At 34.6% G+C, this 17,163-nt stretch overlaps 2 protein-coding genes across 2 annotated transcripts; both read left to right on the forward strand.

The window, feature by feature from the left end:
- Positions 1-153: 153 nt before the first annotated feature.
- Positions 154-657, forward strand: LOC120259914 (codeine O-demethylase-like). Its single transcript, XM_039267372.1, has 2 exons — positions 154-381; positions 550-657. Exons 1-2 carry the CDS (start codon positions 154-156, stop codon positions 655-657), a joined length of 336 nt encoding a protein of 111 aa, XP_039123306.1.
- An 8,905-nt stretch (positions 658-9,562) lies between these two features.
- LOC120259915 lies at positions 9,563-10,534 on the forward strand. Its single transcript, XM_039267373.1, has 2 exons — positions 9,563-10,020; positions 10,345-10,534. Exons 1-2 carry the CDS (start codon positions 9,563-9,565, stop codon positions 10,532-10,534), a joined length of 648 nt encoding a protein of 215 aa, XP_039123307.1.
- Positions 10,535-17,163: the final 6,629 nt, after the last annotated feature.

The raw sequence follows: 17,163 nt of genomic DNA on the forward strand, positions 1-17,163 counted from the left end.
TGAGAAGTGAACTGCTAAATTGATGCATCTCATCGTAATTAGAGTTTTTGCCAATTATAGCTGATCTCTTTTGTATGCCCAAGATTACGACAAAGAAATACATTAGTGGCTTGCATAAATTATGCATGCAGGAATGTATTGCATGAATACACAATGAACACAAAAAAGTTAGTTGAGAATGTCCTGAAGACAACTGCAAAGTCATTGGAACTGAATGAAGATTTCTTTATTAGCCATCTCGGAGACAAGTTCACTATATTTGGAGGATTTAATTACTATCCACGTTGTTCGAAACCTGATCTTGTCTTCAGCCTCAAAACTCACACCGATGGCTCTCTGATCACTGTAATTTTACATGACAAAGATGTAGAGGGACTTCAGGTAATGAAAGGCGACTAATGGATCACAGTGACCACTTCCCCTTATGCTTTGATTATTAATATAGGAGATCGAATGGAGGTAAAATACTTTTAGAATTTTCCGTCCTAGTTACTTTCGACAAAATGCAATTGACATTATAACATTATAACATTGTTCTAAATTTTGTAGATAATGAGAAATGGAATATTTAAGAGCCCTGTTCATAGGGTGGTCATATTTTCGGACAAGGATTGGATATCTATTGCTATGTTTTGTGCGGATTTACCTGAAAAGTGATAGGACCAACAGATGAACTAGTGAATGATATGAGACCAAGAATGTACAAAAATTTGAAGGTGAAGGATTATACTGAGGTATTTTTGCAGAGGTTCTTAAAAGGAAAGAGAGCCATTGATTTGGCACAAGTCTGATAAAAACCATTGCAACTATGTAATGATAAAAGGACTGCCTTGGAGCCATTTTATTTGTCTAGTTGAAAAATATAAATATATCTAAAGATATTTAAGGAATTGCAAGGATATGCCAAAAAAGTTAAAAGAAAATCTAAAAATATTTTTTTCCTTTTTATTTATTAAGTGAACTGCTCCAGGTGTGGTATTTGAATTTTATCTTATATGTTCATGATTTTTTTTAGTAACTATGGGTTATGTTCTCTAATCGCCATTAAGGAGTTTTCTGCGATAACCTTACATGTGCTATTAGCCTTTTTTTTATTTTATAATTACAAACATGCGACAAGTGTCCTATTTAAGGAATTGTCAAAAAGGACATACAAGTATGGAGGTGCATTAGTTATTGTGGGTTACTGATTTCTTAAAAAAATTTCTCTATTTTGCAATTCTAGAAGGGTGAAACCAGTATTTCTCCAATAGAAGATCCACACTCGGATCTGTAAATAGTACTGATGAATAGTATTAAGTCCATGTGTATAGTGCATGAACAATACATGAAAAATATTATCGGGGGGAAGATTTAAATCCTTACACTCTCTTTGCATTTTTGTTTGTATAATACCATTGGGCTATTCAATGATTTGCGTTATTAGCTAATTATTCAATGGTTTACACTATTAGCTAATTAGAAAGATATCTTATTTTGTGAAATGTTTTATGGAGGCATATGAGAAAAGCCCAAAAATTAAGTAATATATTAATTTATATTAAATCCCATTGATATTAATAACCATGCATCATCCATTAGAGAAGTCTATTTAAATTTTTAAATATTTAGCAAGCATCCATTTGGCTTGTTTATTAAAATTATTTTTCATTATTCCTTTTTATTTTATTTCCAAATTTAAAAGATAAAACTCATACTTTAAGCCTCATATACATAACTCACACTTTAAAATTTCTAAAAATATAAAGTGACTTTTTGTCTTCTAAATTGAATGAGAAGGGAAAAAAATAATTAAATTTTTTTCTAAACTTTTTAATTGATTTTTAGTTATATATATGTGTGTGTGAGGCCGAGTCTTCTACAATCTATAGCTATTGGATTTCAATCTAATGGTTGTAAACCATCTCATTCAATTATATGGTTGTTCGTGCACAACCGTTAGATTTCAATCTGGTTGTGCGTGCACAACCGTTAGATTTCAATCTAATAACTGTAAACTATCTTGTCCAATGCATATTGACCATGCGCAGTGCTATGAATAGTGTAAAGTGATGCACATTTCAGGAATAGTAGCACAATGAAAGTAGGATGTATAGTGCTTTGATTTGAACTGTCAAATCTTAATCGTAACAATAACTCAAATAATCATAGTCATCCAATCTGATTTCTACTAGCACCCACTAAGAATTTATAAAAAACTAAATAGGCACCCAACTACCCACTTCAGAACCAAGCACATGATTTTGATGGACACTGTTGATGATACTGTTGATCTACCCATTTATCTCTATCTCTATCTATCAGTAAATTTTCCTATACTGTGGATGTTCTATGAATGCCCACAGTTGACGTATTCACTATATATATAATTGGAGAGATGGACAAACCATGTTTATCACCTTCTCTTTAAGACAAAAAAACAAAGAAGAGAAAAATTGTATAGCTAACACGTTGAAAACTGAGTATTCTTGAAGAATGAAACCCTATATTGGTTTTCATAGGTATATATGACATTACATGATCAGATTCTAATTTATAAACTTAACCTTAACAAACTTCTCCTGTAAAAAAACTCATGAGACTTTTATGGAGAGCAGAATTCTCCTTTATTGACAACTCATAACCATCTTCTAAAACAATAGGAATTGAATTTTGACCAACTTACCAAGTAAAATTAAGACACTAACAACACAACAGAAAAACCAAGTAAGATGCACTAATTTGTAATACTCTTGCATTGGATGAATCTTCTTTGATCTAAAAAGCTTTTTCTTCAAAATTCTGTCAAATGGTTAAGTATTAATTTATGTTCTTACAGTAAGCCACTAAGTTCATCAACATATAGAGTAGTCGAGTCCTTGGCCTTCTTAATCGTAGCCACAACATGATCAAACCTCGATGCCAAACTCCTCAACACCTTTTCCACAATAGTATGATCAGATATGTTGTCTCCATAGGTTTTCATTTGGTTAACAAAGTTAGATTTTTATATTTGCAAATGGGCCTTACCAAATGGTTGGGATATGATAATTCAAATTAATGAAGGCTAATATACAAAAAACCTCAAGGTTATTGTAATGACCCCACTTGAACTATATAATCCCATTACACTTTTAGTATTTTATCTGATGTGGGACTATTACTCACTCCATCATTCCAATATCTCCCCTTAAGTTCAACTGGTTACATGTTTAGTTGCAACTTGTCATTTTTGTCTTGGACTTATACTTCAATCTTTTAGAATCTCAGAGGCTCTTTTATTCTGCCTGGGATTGTGCTTCTTTTATTGGGCTTGAGTCTCAGAAGTCCTCTCTTTTTTTAGGGCTTTTTGCAGGTGTACCCCTAAATAATTTTGAAATTACATATTTGCCTCTAAATAAAAGATAATCGCATACATACCGCTGAATAATACATATAATTGCGTATATACCCCTGGGGTTCAAATTAGTTGAAAAAACATCCATTAACAAACAACAAATATATAAAATGACCATTATAACGTTTGCATATATAACTTTGAAATGTTTTTTTTTTTTTTTTGTAAAATGACCATTTATGAATACCCCCTTTAAAAATCTGAAATTTTAAAATAGTCTACAAAAACAAAAACTAATATCTTTCCCTTTTCAATAGATCTAAACAAAAAGAGAAGTTTGAAATTGAACACCAGGCATGCAGAAAGATCCCATCTTTTTCCACACAATCAAAGCTCTTTCAACCTGACACGCATTGGATCCAGGCAAGAAGAACATCCATGAAATTCCCACAAAAGGGATTGTGAATAAAAATCTCTATGAAATGGAAATCAGCTTCCTTTGTTGGTGTATAATGGCAGGCAAGCACACATTCAAGCTCCCAACTTTCCAATTCTGATGAACTTCCTCTTTGATTCTCGTTGCTGGGCTAATTTTAGCGCATCAACCTTCTCAACGTCAGGCTGAGCGGGAGAGTGATGGAGAGAGAGAGAGAGAGAAATAAAGATGAGAAATGGTAGAGAGATTAGAGTTTTTATTGGGATACTATTGGTAAAGTTGTACAAGGGTTATTTTAGATATTGTGCATATTTCATCTCTTGCTGCTTGTGAGAAGCTATTTGATTTATGTTGTTTGATTCATTGGTTGAAACCTTCTCTCTAGGAGGAAGAGCATCATTAGATTCTTCAGATGCTTTCTTCTTACATCCTTCAAATAATCCATGTATGCTTTTGGTTTCTAAAGCCTTTGATGGGTTCGCCTTTGGTTCTTGGAAACATGCTATGCATATCGCACTAATAGCCAATTACAAGATAGGGTTTGTGAATGTTTCATGCATGAAACTAGATTCTGATTCTCTTGAATTACTAAATTAGGAGATGTGCAACAGTATAGTCATATGAATGTGTTAGTTCCAGAGGTGTATTTGTGTGATAAGTTTTCTCTCAACGTCACAAGTAATGTACTCACACACAATCAATCATGCAAGAGAAAGAAGACGCACAAATTGGTTACCCAGCTCGGCACAACCTTCCCTATGTCTAGGGGATCGAGCTCAGAGAAAATAATCCACTAAAAGAGGAAAAGGAAAGAAAAGTTACAACACTCAATCTCTCACACACAATAAAGAATAACACTCTTTAGATTGCCGGATGCCCACTCTCCTCAACCTACACATTAAGGTCTCTTCCTCGTGACCCATCCTAAATCTCAAAGTTGGGTATCTTATATGGATGTCCCTACATCCCAAGAAAGCTTCCTCTTTCAGACTCTCCGTGGCTTCCTAATTTGGACTCCTTCCAAAGTTAGCCAAGCCTACATCACGGTCCACCTACTGATCCTGACTGAGTTCCATCTCCCATTGCAACACGACTTGCAATGCCTCCAACCCTCAGATTGCTCCAATTCCCATCGATGTAGTCCACTCCTCCTGATCTCCTGCAACCAGCAACTAGCCTCATTCCTCAAGTCATATCAGCAGGTCAATCTCCCGAGGATCGCACCAACCAAGGAGCGAATCCATCTCACCGAAGATGGCCTCCAAAGATCTCTCAATCTTCTTTCCAAACTTGGTCCAAGTTTGGTCTTCACAAAATATTCAAACTTGATCTTCATTCATCTAAGTTTGATTCTTCAATCTTCTATCAAATCTTGCCATAGATATCTTGTGTCTTTGAATAGCTCTGCCCATAAATAGCTTTGGATCTTTGCTTCAAATTACTTTGCTAATTATGGTCTTGAGAATCATGTTGGCTTGCCCTTGTCTTTCTTAGTTTGTGTCTTCAAATAGCTTCACACCAAGCTTCTATGCAATCCTTGGTCAAGAGATGATCTTCATACTTACCAATAATAGATTATTCCCCTCTTTAGAAATAAATCTCTCATGAGAAAAGAGTTTACCAAAGATAGATTTTATCATCTTAGATCTTACCGAAGATAGATTAAATCATATCAAGAATAAACTTACCTTCAGGAGAGATCCTTTTACTTTGATGTTTATTGCTAAAGATAGATTTTCTCCATATGAATCATTGAGAGAAATTCTCCAAAAATAAGCTCCTCCCATGATCTTATAGCCTTCATGCCTTTATTTTCACTTCTTGCCACATCGCCAAGTGTCTTTTCTGAGTCATTATCCTTATCCCCTTGTTTGCCAAATCATTGTCTTTGCCACATCATCATTGCTTATGCCAATTTAAGCTTCTAGACCTAACAGTATGCATTATCAAAGGAGATTTTTTAGAGTGTTGTGTATATGACTACTACTAGTGAAATCTAGCTGGGATTAGAAGAAAGATTTGGGCAGCAGAATGGTCCACAACTATTTCAATTTCAGAAAGAGTTGAGTTAAATTAGCCAAGGCTCTATCACTATCATTTAATACTTTACCAAGATCAAGAGGTTATGGAATGAACTTCATTCACTTGGCAAGTTAATTACCTCAGTGCACTTGTGGTGTTACTCAAGAGTTTCAAAAATTGGAAGAGAATCAGAAATTAATGCAGCTATTGATGGGGTTAAATGAGAGCCATATTGTTGTAAGAGGAAACATTCTCATGATGGAATCCCCTACCTTCAATTAGGCATGCTTATTCTCTGTTGATTTAAGAGAAGTAAATGGATCATGGATGTTTAGTTAAGTTGGTACCTTGTTCATATTCACTTTGTAATAATGATATGTTGGCTTATGCCCAAGGATAATTTTGTGATAGTTAATTGTAAGGCTTGTGTGTTTTGAGATTATAAAATTTCTTAAAAATTTATACATGGTTTATTGCTATTTTAATTATTACCTAACTACGCTTAATTATTTTACAAAAATAAGTATTCCATTATTCTCTTGTTTAATTATTATTTTGTTATTACAAATGATTATAAATTCCGTATTTTGTTTTATTCTTAACCCAATTATTGCTTATTATTGTTTATTTGTTATTTTTAAATTTGTTGGTTTATTTTTCGCTAAAGTGAGGTCATGAAATTCTACATTTCTTCTTGTATGAGTATTTGGGAAAATATGTGAATATTTCTGTACTTGGACCATGAGTTTTGTTTGAATACTTTTGTCTTCAAATGAGCTATGCTCAACCCTGTCAATGGGCTTAAATATTTACCTTGTTGACAAAAGTTTTTAGAAAATGAGATTGCAGTTTTGCACTAGACCGTCAATAAAACAATAAAGGCTTAAGATATTCAATTTCAGGTCACTGATGATAAACCAATGATCTCTTATATTCTCACTCGGGTCACTAAGGATAAATAAATGATTTTTGTTATTTATGGTAAATTTGGAGACATATAATTTCACTAAATGATTTACTATGCTTTTGAATTGAGTTTATGAAATATGGAATAGTATTTTGGATAACATTATCACTTTGCGACTATACTTATGATCGATTCACTTTATCCAGTATTATGTTTAAGTTCTATTATTTATAAGTTTGAGCCTAGTTATTCTCAGTATTGCAATTTGAATTCTTAAATCCTAATGATTTCAAATTGTTTCAGTGGATTATTTATTGGACTAGTGAGCTCATAAAGTAATTTTAATTTTTTCAAATCAGGAGTAGTAGCTTGACAAGGTATTTAACTAGTTGTCCGTAGATGTCATCCTACCTTATTGTAGTTTGAGTTGTTGTGCAATTTTTTTTTACCTGAAAATCTTGTATTTTGTATTTTGTATTCCCGAACCTTGTTGTACTCTTAGAATTCATAATTCTGTAATCTTGTAGTTGTTCTATCTTCTACTCTAAAACAAGTTCTGAGACCTTACACATTTACTAGATTTGCGCCCTGTGAGACTGCGACCGTTTGTTATCGCATCGAGTTCAATTTGATAAGGCCTAGAATGTGATAATTTGGTACTCAGGGGCAGTCTTAGTGAAAATGGGGCCCTAGGCAAAATCATAATAATTTTTTTAAAATAATTTTTATTAAATAATAAATTTCATAATAAAAATATTGAATATAAATTATTATTAATAATTACAATAAATAAAATATTGAGTAAAAAACATAGAGATTTGGAATTATTTTAATCCTGTGTAATTACTTGCAATGCATAAAAAAACTCATTGATGAAATAATATTATATGGATAGGATAATAATAGATGATAATTATATATATAATTTTTTTTTAAAAAAAATTGTGGGGCCCTGGTGTAAGACCAAATTTATTACATATTGATATTATTATAAATTAACTTTTTATAGTTTAAAAAGCATCTATAATTTTCAAGGTTATAATTATGTGGACATGAAAATAGTAAATAAATATTTTAAATATAATTAAAAAAATTATTTATGGGGTTCAAAATTTTATGGGGACTTATTAAAGCCAATTTATTGTATATCAATATGATTAGATTTTATAATTTAAAAGGTAGTTAAAATTTGTGAAAATTACTTAAAAGTCCTTGAAAGTTTTTGAATTTTTTGAATAGTCCCTCTGACATTCCAGTATTCCATATAGTCCTTGAGATCCTCGTTGTTAACCCCGTTTTCTCCTTTCATGTGTACTACCCAAAATACCCTAGTGAGATAAGATTAAAGAAACCAAACTTTTCCATTCCCATCACATTGTGCATAAAATAGTGTTATACTTTTTGCCATGCTGATGGAACATTTTTATAGCTTTTTATCATATCCTTTTAATGTTGTACTTTTTTATCTTTATTTAAAAGTAAACTCTCCCTTCTTTTTCTTCCTCTTCATGATAAAAATGTGAGAAACTACTCTGATTGTTATTCATCTCAACCTTTGGGGAGTAGTGTGGAGGAGTTTCCACTATTGGAGGAGCTGTGAGTATGTGTTTTATGTTCTTATTTGTGTCTCTCATGTCTTATATTTGACACCAATGTTCTACAGGGATCGTGAAGTTGGTTGCTTTATCATTTAATGGACACCTTCTTTGGTCAATGTTGCCAGATACGATGGATAGGGATGCCTCCTACAGTTTACTATGATGAGTTCTTGAGAAATGGTTTTGAATGAGATATGCAAGCTTTGGGCCCTGGATATATATCAAGTTAGAGTAAATTTTGTGATGTCAGACAGCTACAAAACGATTTGTCCCACTGAGTCAGAGGAGGACTTCAAGCATACGTGCCACATACACAACATGTTCAGCAAGGATACTGTAGACCTCTTCATGGACGATGTCAACAAAATGTTGGACATTCCCCGGGGGGATCTTTCCTAACGTAAATATCTTAGTCTTTCATTTGCATGTAGTAATCACTTTTATCACTATTATCGTGTATTACTCAGTGTTTCAGAGTTCCTATGTATTATTTGGTGTTTTTATTTATTATAAGGTTTTTCTGTTTATTATTAGTGTTTTCCCGTGCAACTTACCTTATTGCAGTAGATTACAAATTGTTCCATCTGTCTTTAATTGCATAACCACGCATGGAATCATTTTTGGAAAGCATGGCCGGCGATATGGAGATATTTCTATACCAACACCATTATACAGGGCCCTAAGCATTTTTAGTTCATCTCAACAATCTGAAGGTTCTCCTATCACACTAGTTCAATGATTTCATAATGCTGAGCACTTAAAAGATTCCCTCCACAGCTTTGCCATCTGAAAAAATTTTGACTTCATCTTCGCAAAAATGATAAACAACAGGTAACTGTTCCATGTAGTGCCGAAACTGTCAATGGCGTTTGCGCGCATCGAGAGAGGCCAACGCTGGGACATTCTAAGTGAAAACAATGCAATCAACGCACATTTGTGGGGGAGACATTGGCATAACAGCGCATTTAAAGGCTAGCAAAAAATAGGTATCTGTTCATGTGACCCAAAAGTTGAAAAAGCACCCCTTGTATAGAGCCATTGATAGACAGAAGGATATTTTGCTAGAACATGGTGTCTGGCTACTGTATAAGCAGACTTGGATGGAATAAAAGGTGGCGAGGGCTGTCATACATTGAAATAAAGTAGCTAGCTATGACTTGATGCTTTCATACGCTGACAAGGTAGCAGAGATGAATCCTAACAACTTAGTAAATGTTGAGAACGATGGGGGAAGGTTCAAACATGCCTTTTTTCTTTCCACACCTATGTGATTGTATTCAAAAATGGGTGCAGGCCATTACTTTTTCGTCAATGGGATGCATTTGTTCGGCAAATATGGAGGCTTCTTACTAGGGGCAATAGGAAAAAATGATAATGAGGGCCTGTTCCATGTAGCATTTGGCATTGTCCATAATGAAACAAACGAGAACTTGACATGGTTTCTTGCCACGCTTGGTGAGGTGTTGTATGGTGATGATGACTATGACAAGGTTATCACTTTTGTGTCAGACAAGTCCAAAGGTCTTGCAAAAGCCGTTGTGAAAGTCTTCCCTTCCACCCCACATGGTTTTTGTTTGCGACATTTTGAGGCAAACTTCATGAGGGTAAATGCTAGGCTTGGTAAGGCTTTGAGAGAGGAGTGTTGGGCTATAATCATCATAATCGTGTTTGCATGCATGTCTAGAGAGTATGACACGGCAATTAGTGAACTTGAATCTATATTGACTGCAGCGCACCATTGGTTACTTCACAAGTCCTATGTTGACCATTGGTCAAACTATTTGTTTAAAGGTGCACATTGGTGCGAGATGTAGTCTAATTTAGCGGAGTCATTCAATGCTTGAATTAAAGAGGCTCGTCAGTTTTTAGTTATAAGCAATGAAGACACGATAAGGTTAAACTCTTGTGTAATGTTTCACTTTTATGTGTAGTATAACAACTTTGTGTTAATATATTTGTTAGATGCATATTATCTAGTCATGTGTGTTATCTTAGTTTGTTTGTGTAGCGTAATCTATTTACGTTTAGTTTATGACACAATAATATTTCAATCACTAATATGCAGGTTTAAACTCATGAACATGTTCACAAATAAACGTGTCCAATCCCACAAGTGGGAAACACACCTCTGTCCTGAGATACATAACAAAGTTGATCAACTTGTAGAAGATAGCCGCTCATTATGGGTTGGTCGATCTGATGGTGATAATTACGAAGTAGTAGATGAGAACAACAACGCAGTCAACTTCATATGAGGAAGTGGTCATGTCATTGATGGAAAGTGTATGGCATACCATGTAAGCATGCGTGTGCAGCTATCATGCAGACTAACGTGAATATGCATTGCTACATCGACGATTACTTCACTTTCGACCTATATCGCCGTGCTTATGCTGAACCTATACACCCCATACTGGACCACGATAAACCAACCAACAACAACCATGATCTCCGCATCCGTCCTTCAATCACAAGGACGAGACCTTGATGTCTGAGAAGGAAGAAGATTGAATCCTAGGCATTTGATGTTCGAGTGTTGAATTATAGTAGATGTCATCAAATAGGCCACAATCGTCATTTCTATGATGCAGTCATAGTTGACTGAGAGATACAATATCTTCTTTATTATTTCCTTGTAGTATGTAATATCAGATATTGTTCTACAATATTTTGAGTACATGTGTATTACGAGTTGCTAATGTGTAATATACATTTATCATGCGCAAAATGAAATATGTCTATACAGTATATGTGATATCTATATACAATAAATATCTAAGTCAGTATAACATGAATTATTTTATTACCGTATATTCAAATGTTATCATATCATTGTTCCAGAAAGTTTTGTAGGAATGTCACAAGTAGCATTAATCTACTTTGGTATAATCATCGCAGTCATTGGTGGCATCATCCCCAGTCCCAGTAGCCTTTGTGATTGATGGCCCTATATTTCATTGCATACAGTCTATCAATATTTAGCCAATGTAGTGAAGCCGGAAGTATGGTACGTCTGTTTGCGTATGTTCAAGTCCTACCCACATAGAATCTTCTCCACATAACACACCATGAAAACAGGGCAGTCGATAGAGCCGGTTCCTATTGTGGGTTGGAGCAGTCATGCTCCAATAGAAGATCTTTGAGTTTATTGCATCCAATCTCAATTTTCATACACATTTCAAAAAGAGCTATTTACGAAAATGTTAATTCCTCTTAGTTCATAAGTAATAAGAGCGCTAATCTTACAGTCCTACAAGAGATACGTACTATGTCCTGTGCATTGGTGTCATACTACATGAGTAGAGGGAGGAGTAGTAGATGCATTTCTATTTGGCCTTATCCAATATGAATTGATGATAGTGTCCATTCATTGTGATTGGCATCAGGATGATTTCAGATCTATCATAGCCAAATATCCCATCCTAGGAACTTGATTTGCAGTATGTTTCATCTCTTGTATTGTAAGCGCAAGCGGTCACAAATTTTAACATATAGTAAACACTAATCATACACAAGAAAATGTCATTATAAGACGAAAGTCATACCTATCTATGATGGTGTTGAGAAACTTACTGACGGCTGCATTTTCTATCTCATCCAACAGGGTAAATTTGAGGTAATTCTTTTTCCTTGGGAGAAAATTAGTTTTCATCTTTCTCTGCACTTCATGATATGGTTGACTGGCCTTTGAGTTGTCTTCCTTCCCTTTGTTATCACCATCACCACTGATTTCATTCTTTGGTGATGGCGCATTCGTTGGACCCTTGAATAGGATGATTACTAGTGAGGTTGTGTTAGGCGCTGGCATTTAAACAGATGTAGCTAGATTACTGGAGGTATCCTTTTGATAAACTTTGCAATGTTGTCTACTTGAGGCTCCATAGGGATTCAATAATTTTGTCGACATCGATGACGTTATCATCGTTATCATCTAGCGGGGCTCCTCTGGCTGGGTCCATTTCTGTTTCTTCCTTGAATTTCACAATACTAGTCCTCTTTGATGGAGCCCTCTTTAGTGGATCCCTTTTTTGGGAAGCCCTCTTCACTGGAGCCCTTTTTAGAGAAATTTTGGTGCTGCATTTTTTGGCAGCAGTTTGCACAGTCATGGCTCATGTAACTAGATGAGCACGGTTCTCAGGTTTCTTAACATCGATGTTAGACTTCCCTGAGGTAGGAGCAATTGCATCGGCTTGTATCACAACTATTTCAACATTCGGGTGAGGTATCTATACTTCCTCCATTAGAGCAAATTTTTTAATACTCAGGGGAACATGGGCCCCCGATAACCTTCTATGCACGACTTTCTTCATATGCGTCCCCGCAGATAGGGAATGAGCAACTTGCAATAGAGGTTGTTGCACATCATCCTTTACTAGGGGTGCCATTAAGTTAGCCTTTTGTTCTCGATCAACCCGAGCGTCATGATCATCAGGGAGCTGGCAGAATTCTCCAAGTTCTCTTAAAACTTGTTGCAAAAGAGATGCCACATCATCATCGCCACCAATCCTATGATTGGGTCTGGCAGCAGAAATTCGACGAAGGCCATTCTCTCAGGACTATCATAGGGGGAACATTCCTGACCATTTCTCCTTCTGAGCCTATGTTTGGATTCTTTTTCTTGGCCTCCATACAGTTATGTCTCTTCTTCTTTGGGTTGTCAGAAGTCGAATGATCCCAACACCATTCCTTACCATTATAGATCCCACCAATGCAGCCTCCTCATCATTGGAGAGGACTAGTTCAAAAAACTGTACATCATATGACAAAACATTACATAAGAAGTTTATAAACTTACATAGTAAAGATACATTATACACATTAAGACTGTAAGGTTAGACAAGAAACACAAAGCATTACATATGAAAAAAACATGATACACATAAAAATGATATTCATACCAAAAAAAAATAGAACACACTGATGAAGGTATAAACATACCTTTCCCTTTCAGGGATTTTGGCAGAGGTCCAGTGGATGGTGCTTTTATAAAAATACTCTCTCCATAGCACATGATGCAGGGCATCCATCCCAGACAAAGTTTCTTCACACTCCTAGTTAGTCAATAAAACCAGATGTTCAGGGCCACGATGCACCCTTTCAATTATCTGTTGGTTGTTAACTTTCCCTCGCATCTAAGTTGCACACAGGCTGCCGTTGTTGGGACATCTGACATCAGCCACCTGTGAGTGGCGTAGGCGCATGCGTAATAGCCAAGTAAGGCCAAATCGTCAATGTAATGTGCAGCCCATGTTGGTGCGTTGAATGAAGTGTTAGGGAAGAGAAAAATGGTCATGAGATAAAGCACAAGTAACTTCACAAATGCCTCCTTTTCTCCATCTTTGCTGCAGACGAGCCTAAGAAGGTTATCTTTGATCACATCTCAATGATTGTTGTGCATTTTTGGAAGATACATTTGTTCAAAGATGGAATGCTCTTTTTGGTGTTTGAAGGAAACAATATCCCCTTCACAACGCAGATCCATAATAACTGCACCATCATCAGGTTTGAAATCAAGTGTGCTCTCACCTATCTTTAAATGTTGAATTCCATCATCATATATTTGTATAAGTGGGTCCATCACCCCTTCTCTCTTGCAATATGGTTTCACTTCCATTAAATGGGAAAAAGGAGTGCCATGAAGGATTTCCCACTGTCACTGAGTCATGCAAGGCTTCAACTCGGTGAGTGTTGACACAACTAGGGCCAAATAACATCCCACATTCACCAGACTAGTAGCCATATCCTATTTGTACATACAATCACAATGATGACAATATACACAACCAGTTCAAGGTGAACAAAGACAGAGTAACCAACATTAACATAGAAACAATACACAGTAAGAAACATTTAATACACAAAAATCACGCAAAAACAAACATGAAGAAACCCCAAACTTGATAGAATACCCCTAAAAACTTTCTATTTACAAAAGTCCCAGAACATAGCCCCTTCACTCTTGCCCATAGAGACCTTCTTACCTTCAGCCTGATGATCATGTGTGTTGAAATCACAGTGAAGAGGAGAATGCCGATGAGAAGAAGAAAGCGAAGAGAAGAACCCTAAACAATTCCTGATGAGAATAAGCAAATGGCGCTGATGAGGAGATGATGGATGCGAGCAAAAGGAACACACTACCCAACAACTCGAAATTGTAACCGTCCTTGTACCACTTCCCCATGCGGCTTTGGAGGATATTTTTGACATTTTCTTACCCGTGAGAGAGTTAATGATTACCCAGGGTAGTGAGGTAATTTTCTGCCTTCTTTTAACTATGTTACTAATCTTTTAACGTGATTTGGGCTGAAACATAAATAGCATGAAAAGGAACAATGCATTAGGGATATGGAAACTCCCAAGGTATTTATTACTTCCCAGTAGAATTTTTAATATTATAATTATCTGGATAGGATAATAGTAAATGAATATTTTAAATATAATTAAAAAAATAAAATTTATGACCCTTAGAAAATTGTAGGCATACGCAACCAAGGTCTATGTCTAGGGCCCGAACTGTACATACTGACTTAATATAACAAAGAAGATAACTATGTTTCATGCTATGCATGAAACTTACACCATGCATGATAGACACGTGTACTTAAAACACCCACTAAATCGCACATTATGGAAACCAACTAACCATAAATAACTAATTAAACCATCAAACAAAGTCTGACTTTTCTCTGCATTGGACCCATATGATAACCTTCTATCAACTTCAACACACTTGGCATGAAGGTCTCTATAAAACCAACCGCTCATTAACCATTACAAGCACTGGTCTTCCATCTCTTGCCCTTTGGTCTTAGTGAAAACAGTAAATTTAGCCCTATGTAAAATCATAATAATTTTTTTAAAATAATGTTTATTAAATAATAATTTTATAATAAAAATAAATCATATAAGTTATTATTTATAGTTATAATAAATAAAATATTGATTAAAAAATATAGACATTTGGAATTTTTTTAATCCTTTTATTAATTACATGCAATGCATAGAAAAAACTCATTGATAAAATAATTTTATATGGATATGATAATAGTAAATGAGAATTATATTTATAATTTTAAAAAAAAAAAAGAATTGTGGGCCTTAGTGAAAGACCAAATTTAGTACACATTGATATTATTATAAATTAACTTTTTAATAGTTAAAAAGCATCTAAAATTTTCAAGATTATAATTATGTGGACATGATGATAGTAAATAAAATTTTAAATATAATTTAGCAAAATGATTTTTGGGGTTCAGAAAATTATGGGGCCCTGTTAAAGACAAATTTATTGGATATCAATATTAAAAAGTAGCTAAAACATTTAATATTATAATTACGTGGATAGGATAATAGTAAACTAATATTTTAAATATAATTTTAAAAAATAAAAATTATGGGGCCTTAGAAAATTATCGGCATAAGCTACCAAGGTATTTGGTTAGGGCCGGCCCTGTACATACTGACTTAATATAACAAAGAAGAAAACTATGTTTCATGCTATCCATGAAACTTACACCAGACATGTGTACTTAAACCAACCACTAAATCACACATTATGGAAACCAACTATGGGGTCCTTTATTCTTACTCGGCCTTTAATTAGGATCGACCGATTAAAAAATGACGGATCACAAATCAAATTTTAATTTTTTTTTAGAGACTTCAAGGGATTGTGGGGTTCAAACTTTCATTAGGGGCAAGCCGCTAATGTTAATTACCCTAGACATTGTCCCAGAAACCTCTGATTAAGAAATATTTGTTGACAAGAAAAACAAGTTGGGACAATTAATTTCATTCATTTTTTTATAAACACGAATTCATAGACTTCATTGAAAGTACAAGAGGTTTGAAATTTAATTATCTTGACGCAACTTAGACTTATGTGCCTAACTAAACAATGATTGTAGCATTTCATCTCCTTCTAACATTTTCGCCGAAAATCACACTTTGACTTTTGTTGACTTTTGGTTTTCATCTAATTTTGAAATTTGTACCTCGAACATGATTTATAAAATTCACCATTTATGTGCTTGTGAAACTTTTTGCACCTTTTGACTTCTTCGATCCTCTAAATTTTGTTATCTTGAGGTTGTTGAACCCATTTGTTGATTCGTTTGAAACTTGTATCTTTGACATTGGAGTTTGCATCTTGGGTTTGATTTGGATTTAAAGTTGTGGATTCCCTATGCTGACAAATCACAAACTTGATTTTAGATGATTTGACTTTTCAAAAGCTTCGGCTTTTATGCTTGTGAAACTTTTTGCAACTTGAAACTTGCATCTTGGACATTTGAGTTTGTATCTTGGATTTGATTTGGATTTCAAGTTATGGATTCTCTTTGTTGAAGAACCACAAACTTGATTTTACATGAGTTTACTTTTCAAAGCTTCGGCTTTCATGTTTGTGGAACTTTTTTGCAACTTGTGAACTCTTCAACCCTTTAACTTTTGAAGGCCTTAGGCTGTTGAGTTCATTTGTTGATTCATTTGAAACTTGCATCTTGGGCATTTGACTTTGCATCTAGTATTTGATTTTAATTTGAAGTTGTGGAATCTCTATGTTGATGTTTCACAAACTTGATTTGACTTTTCATAAGCTTCGGCTTTCATGCTTGTGAAACTTTTTGCAACTTGTGAACTCTTCAAACCTTTAACTTTTGATGTCTTGAGATTACTGAGCTCATTTGTTAATTCATTTGAAACTTGCATCTTGGACAATTTATTTTTACATCTTACATTTGATTTGGATTTTCAAGTTGTGGATTCTTTATGTTGATGAACCACAAATTTGATTTGATTTTTCATAAGCTTCAGTTTTCATGCTTGTGAAACTTCCTTTAAGTCTTGACTTGTAAGTTCTTTGAGTGTTTGACCTTTGATGTCC

The sequence above is a fragment of the Dioscorea cayenensis genome, chromosome 5, assembly GCF_009730915.1.
Source record: "Dioscorea cayenensis subsp. rotundata cultivar TDr96_F1 chromosome 5, TDr96_F1_v2_PseudoChromosome.rev07_lg8_w22 25.fasta, whole genome shotgun sequence".
Classification (NCBI taxonomy): domain Eukaryota; kingdom Viridiplantae; phylum Streptophyta; class Magnoliopsida; order Dioscoreales; family Dioscoreaceae; genus Dioscorea; species Dioscorea cayenensis.

Excerpts from the sequence above, each read along its gene's own strand:
- LOC120259915 (XM_039267373.1), top strand. The coding sequence starts at position 9,563 with ATGGGTGCAGGCCATTACTTTTTCGTCAATGGGATGCATTTGTTCGGC. Across the intron at positions 10,021-10,344 it reads TTGACTGCAGCGCACCATTG|GTTTAAACTCATGAACATGT; the intron begins GTTACTTCACAA and ends ACTAATATGCAG.
- LOC120259914 (XM_039267372.1), top strand. The coding sequence starts at position 154 with ATGAACACAAAAAAGTTAGTTGAGAATGTCCTGAAGACAACTGCAAAG. Across the intron at positions 382-549 it reads AAGATGTAGAGGGACTTCAG|ATAATGAGAAATGGAATATT; the intron begins GTAATGAAAGGC and ends TAAATTTTGTAG.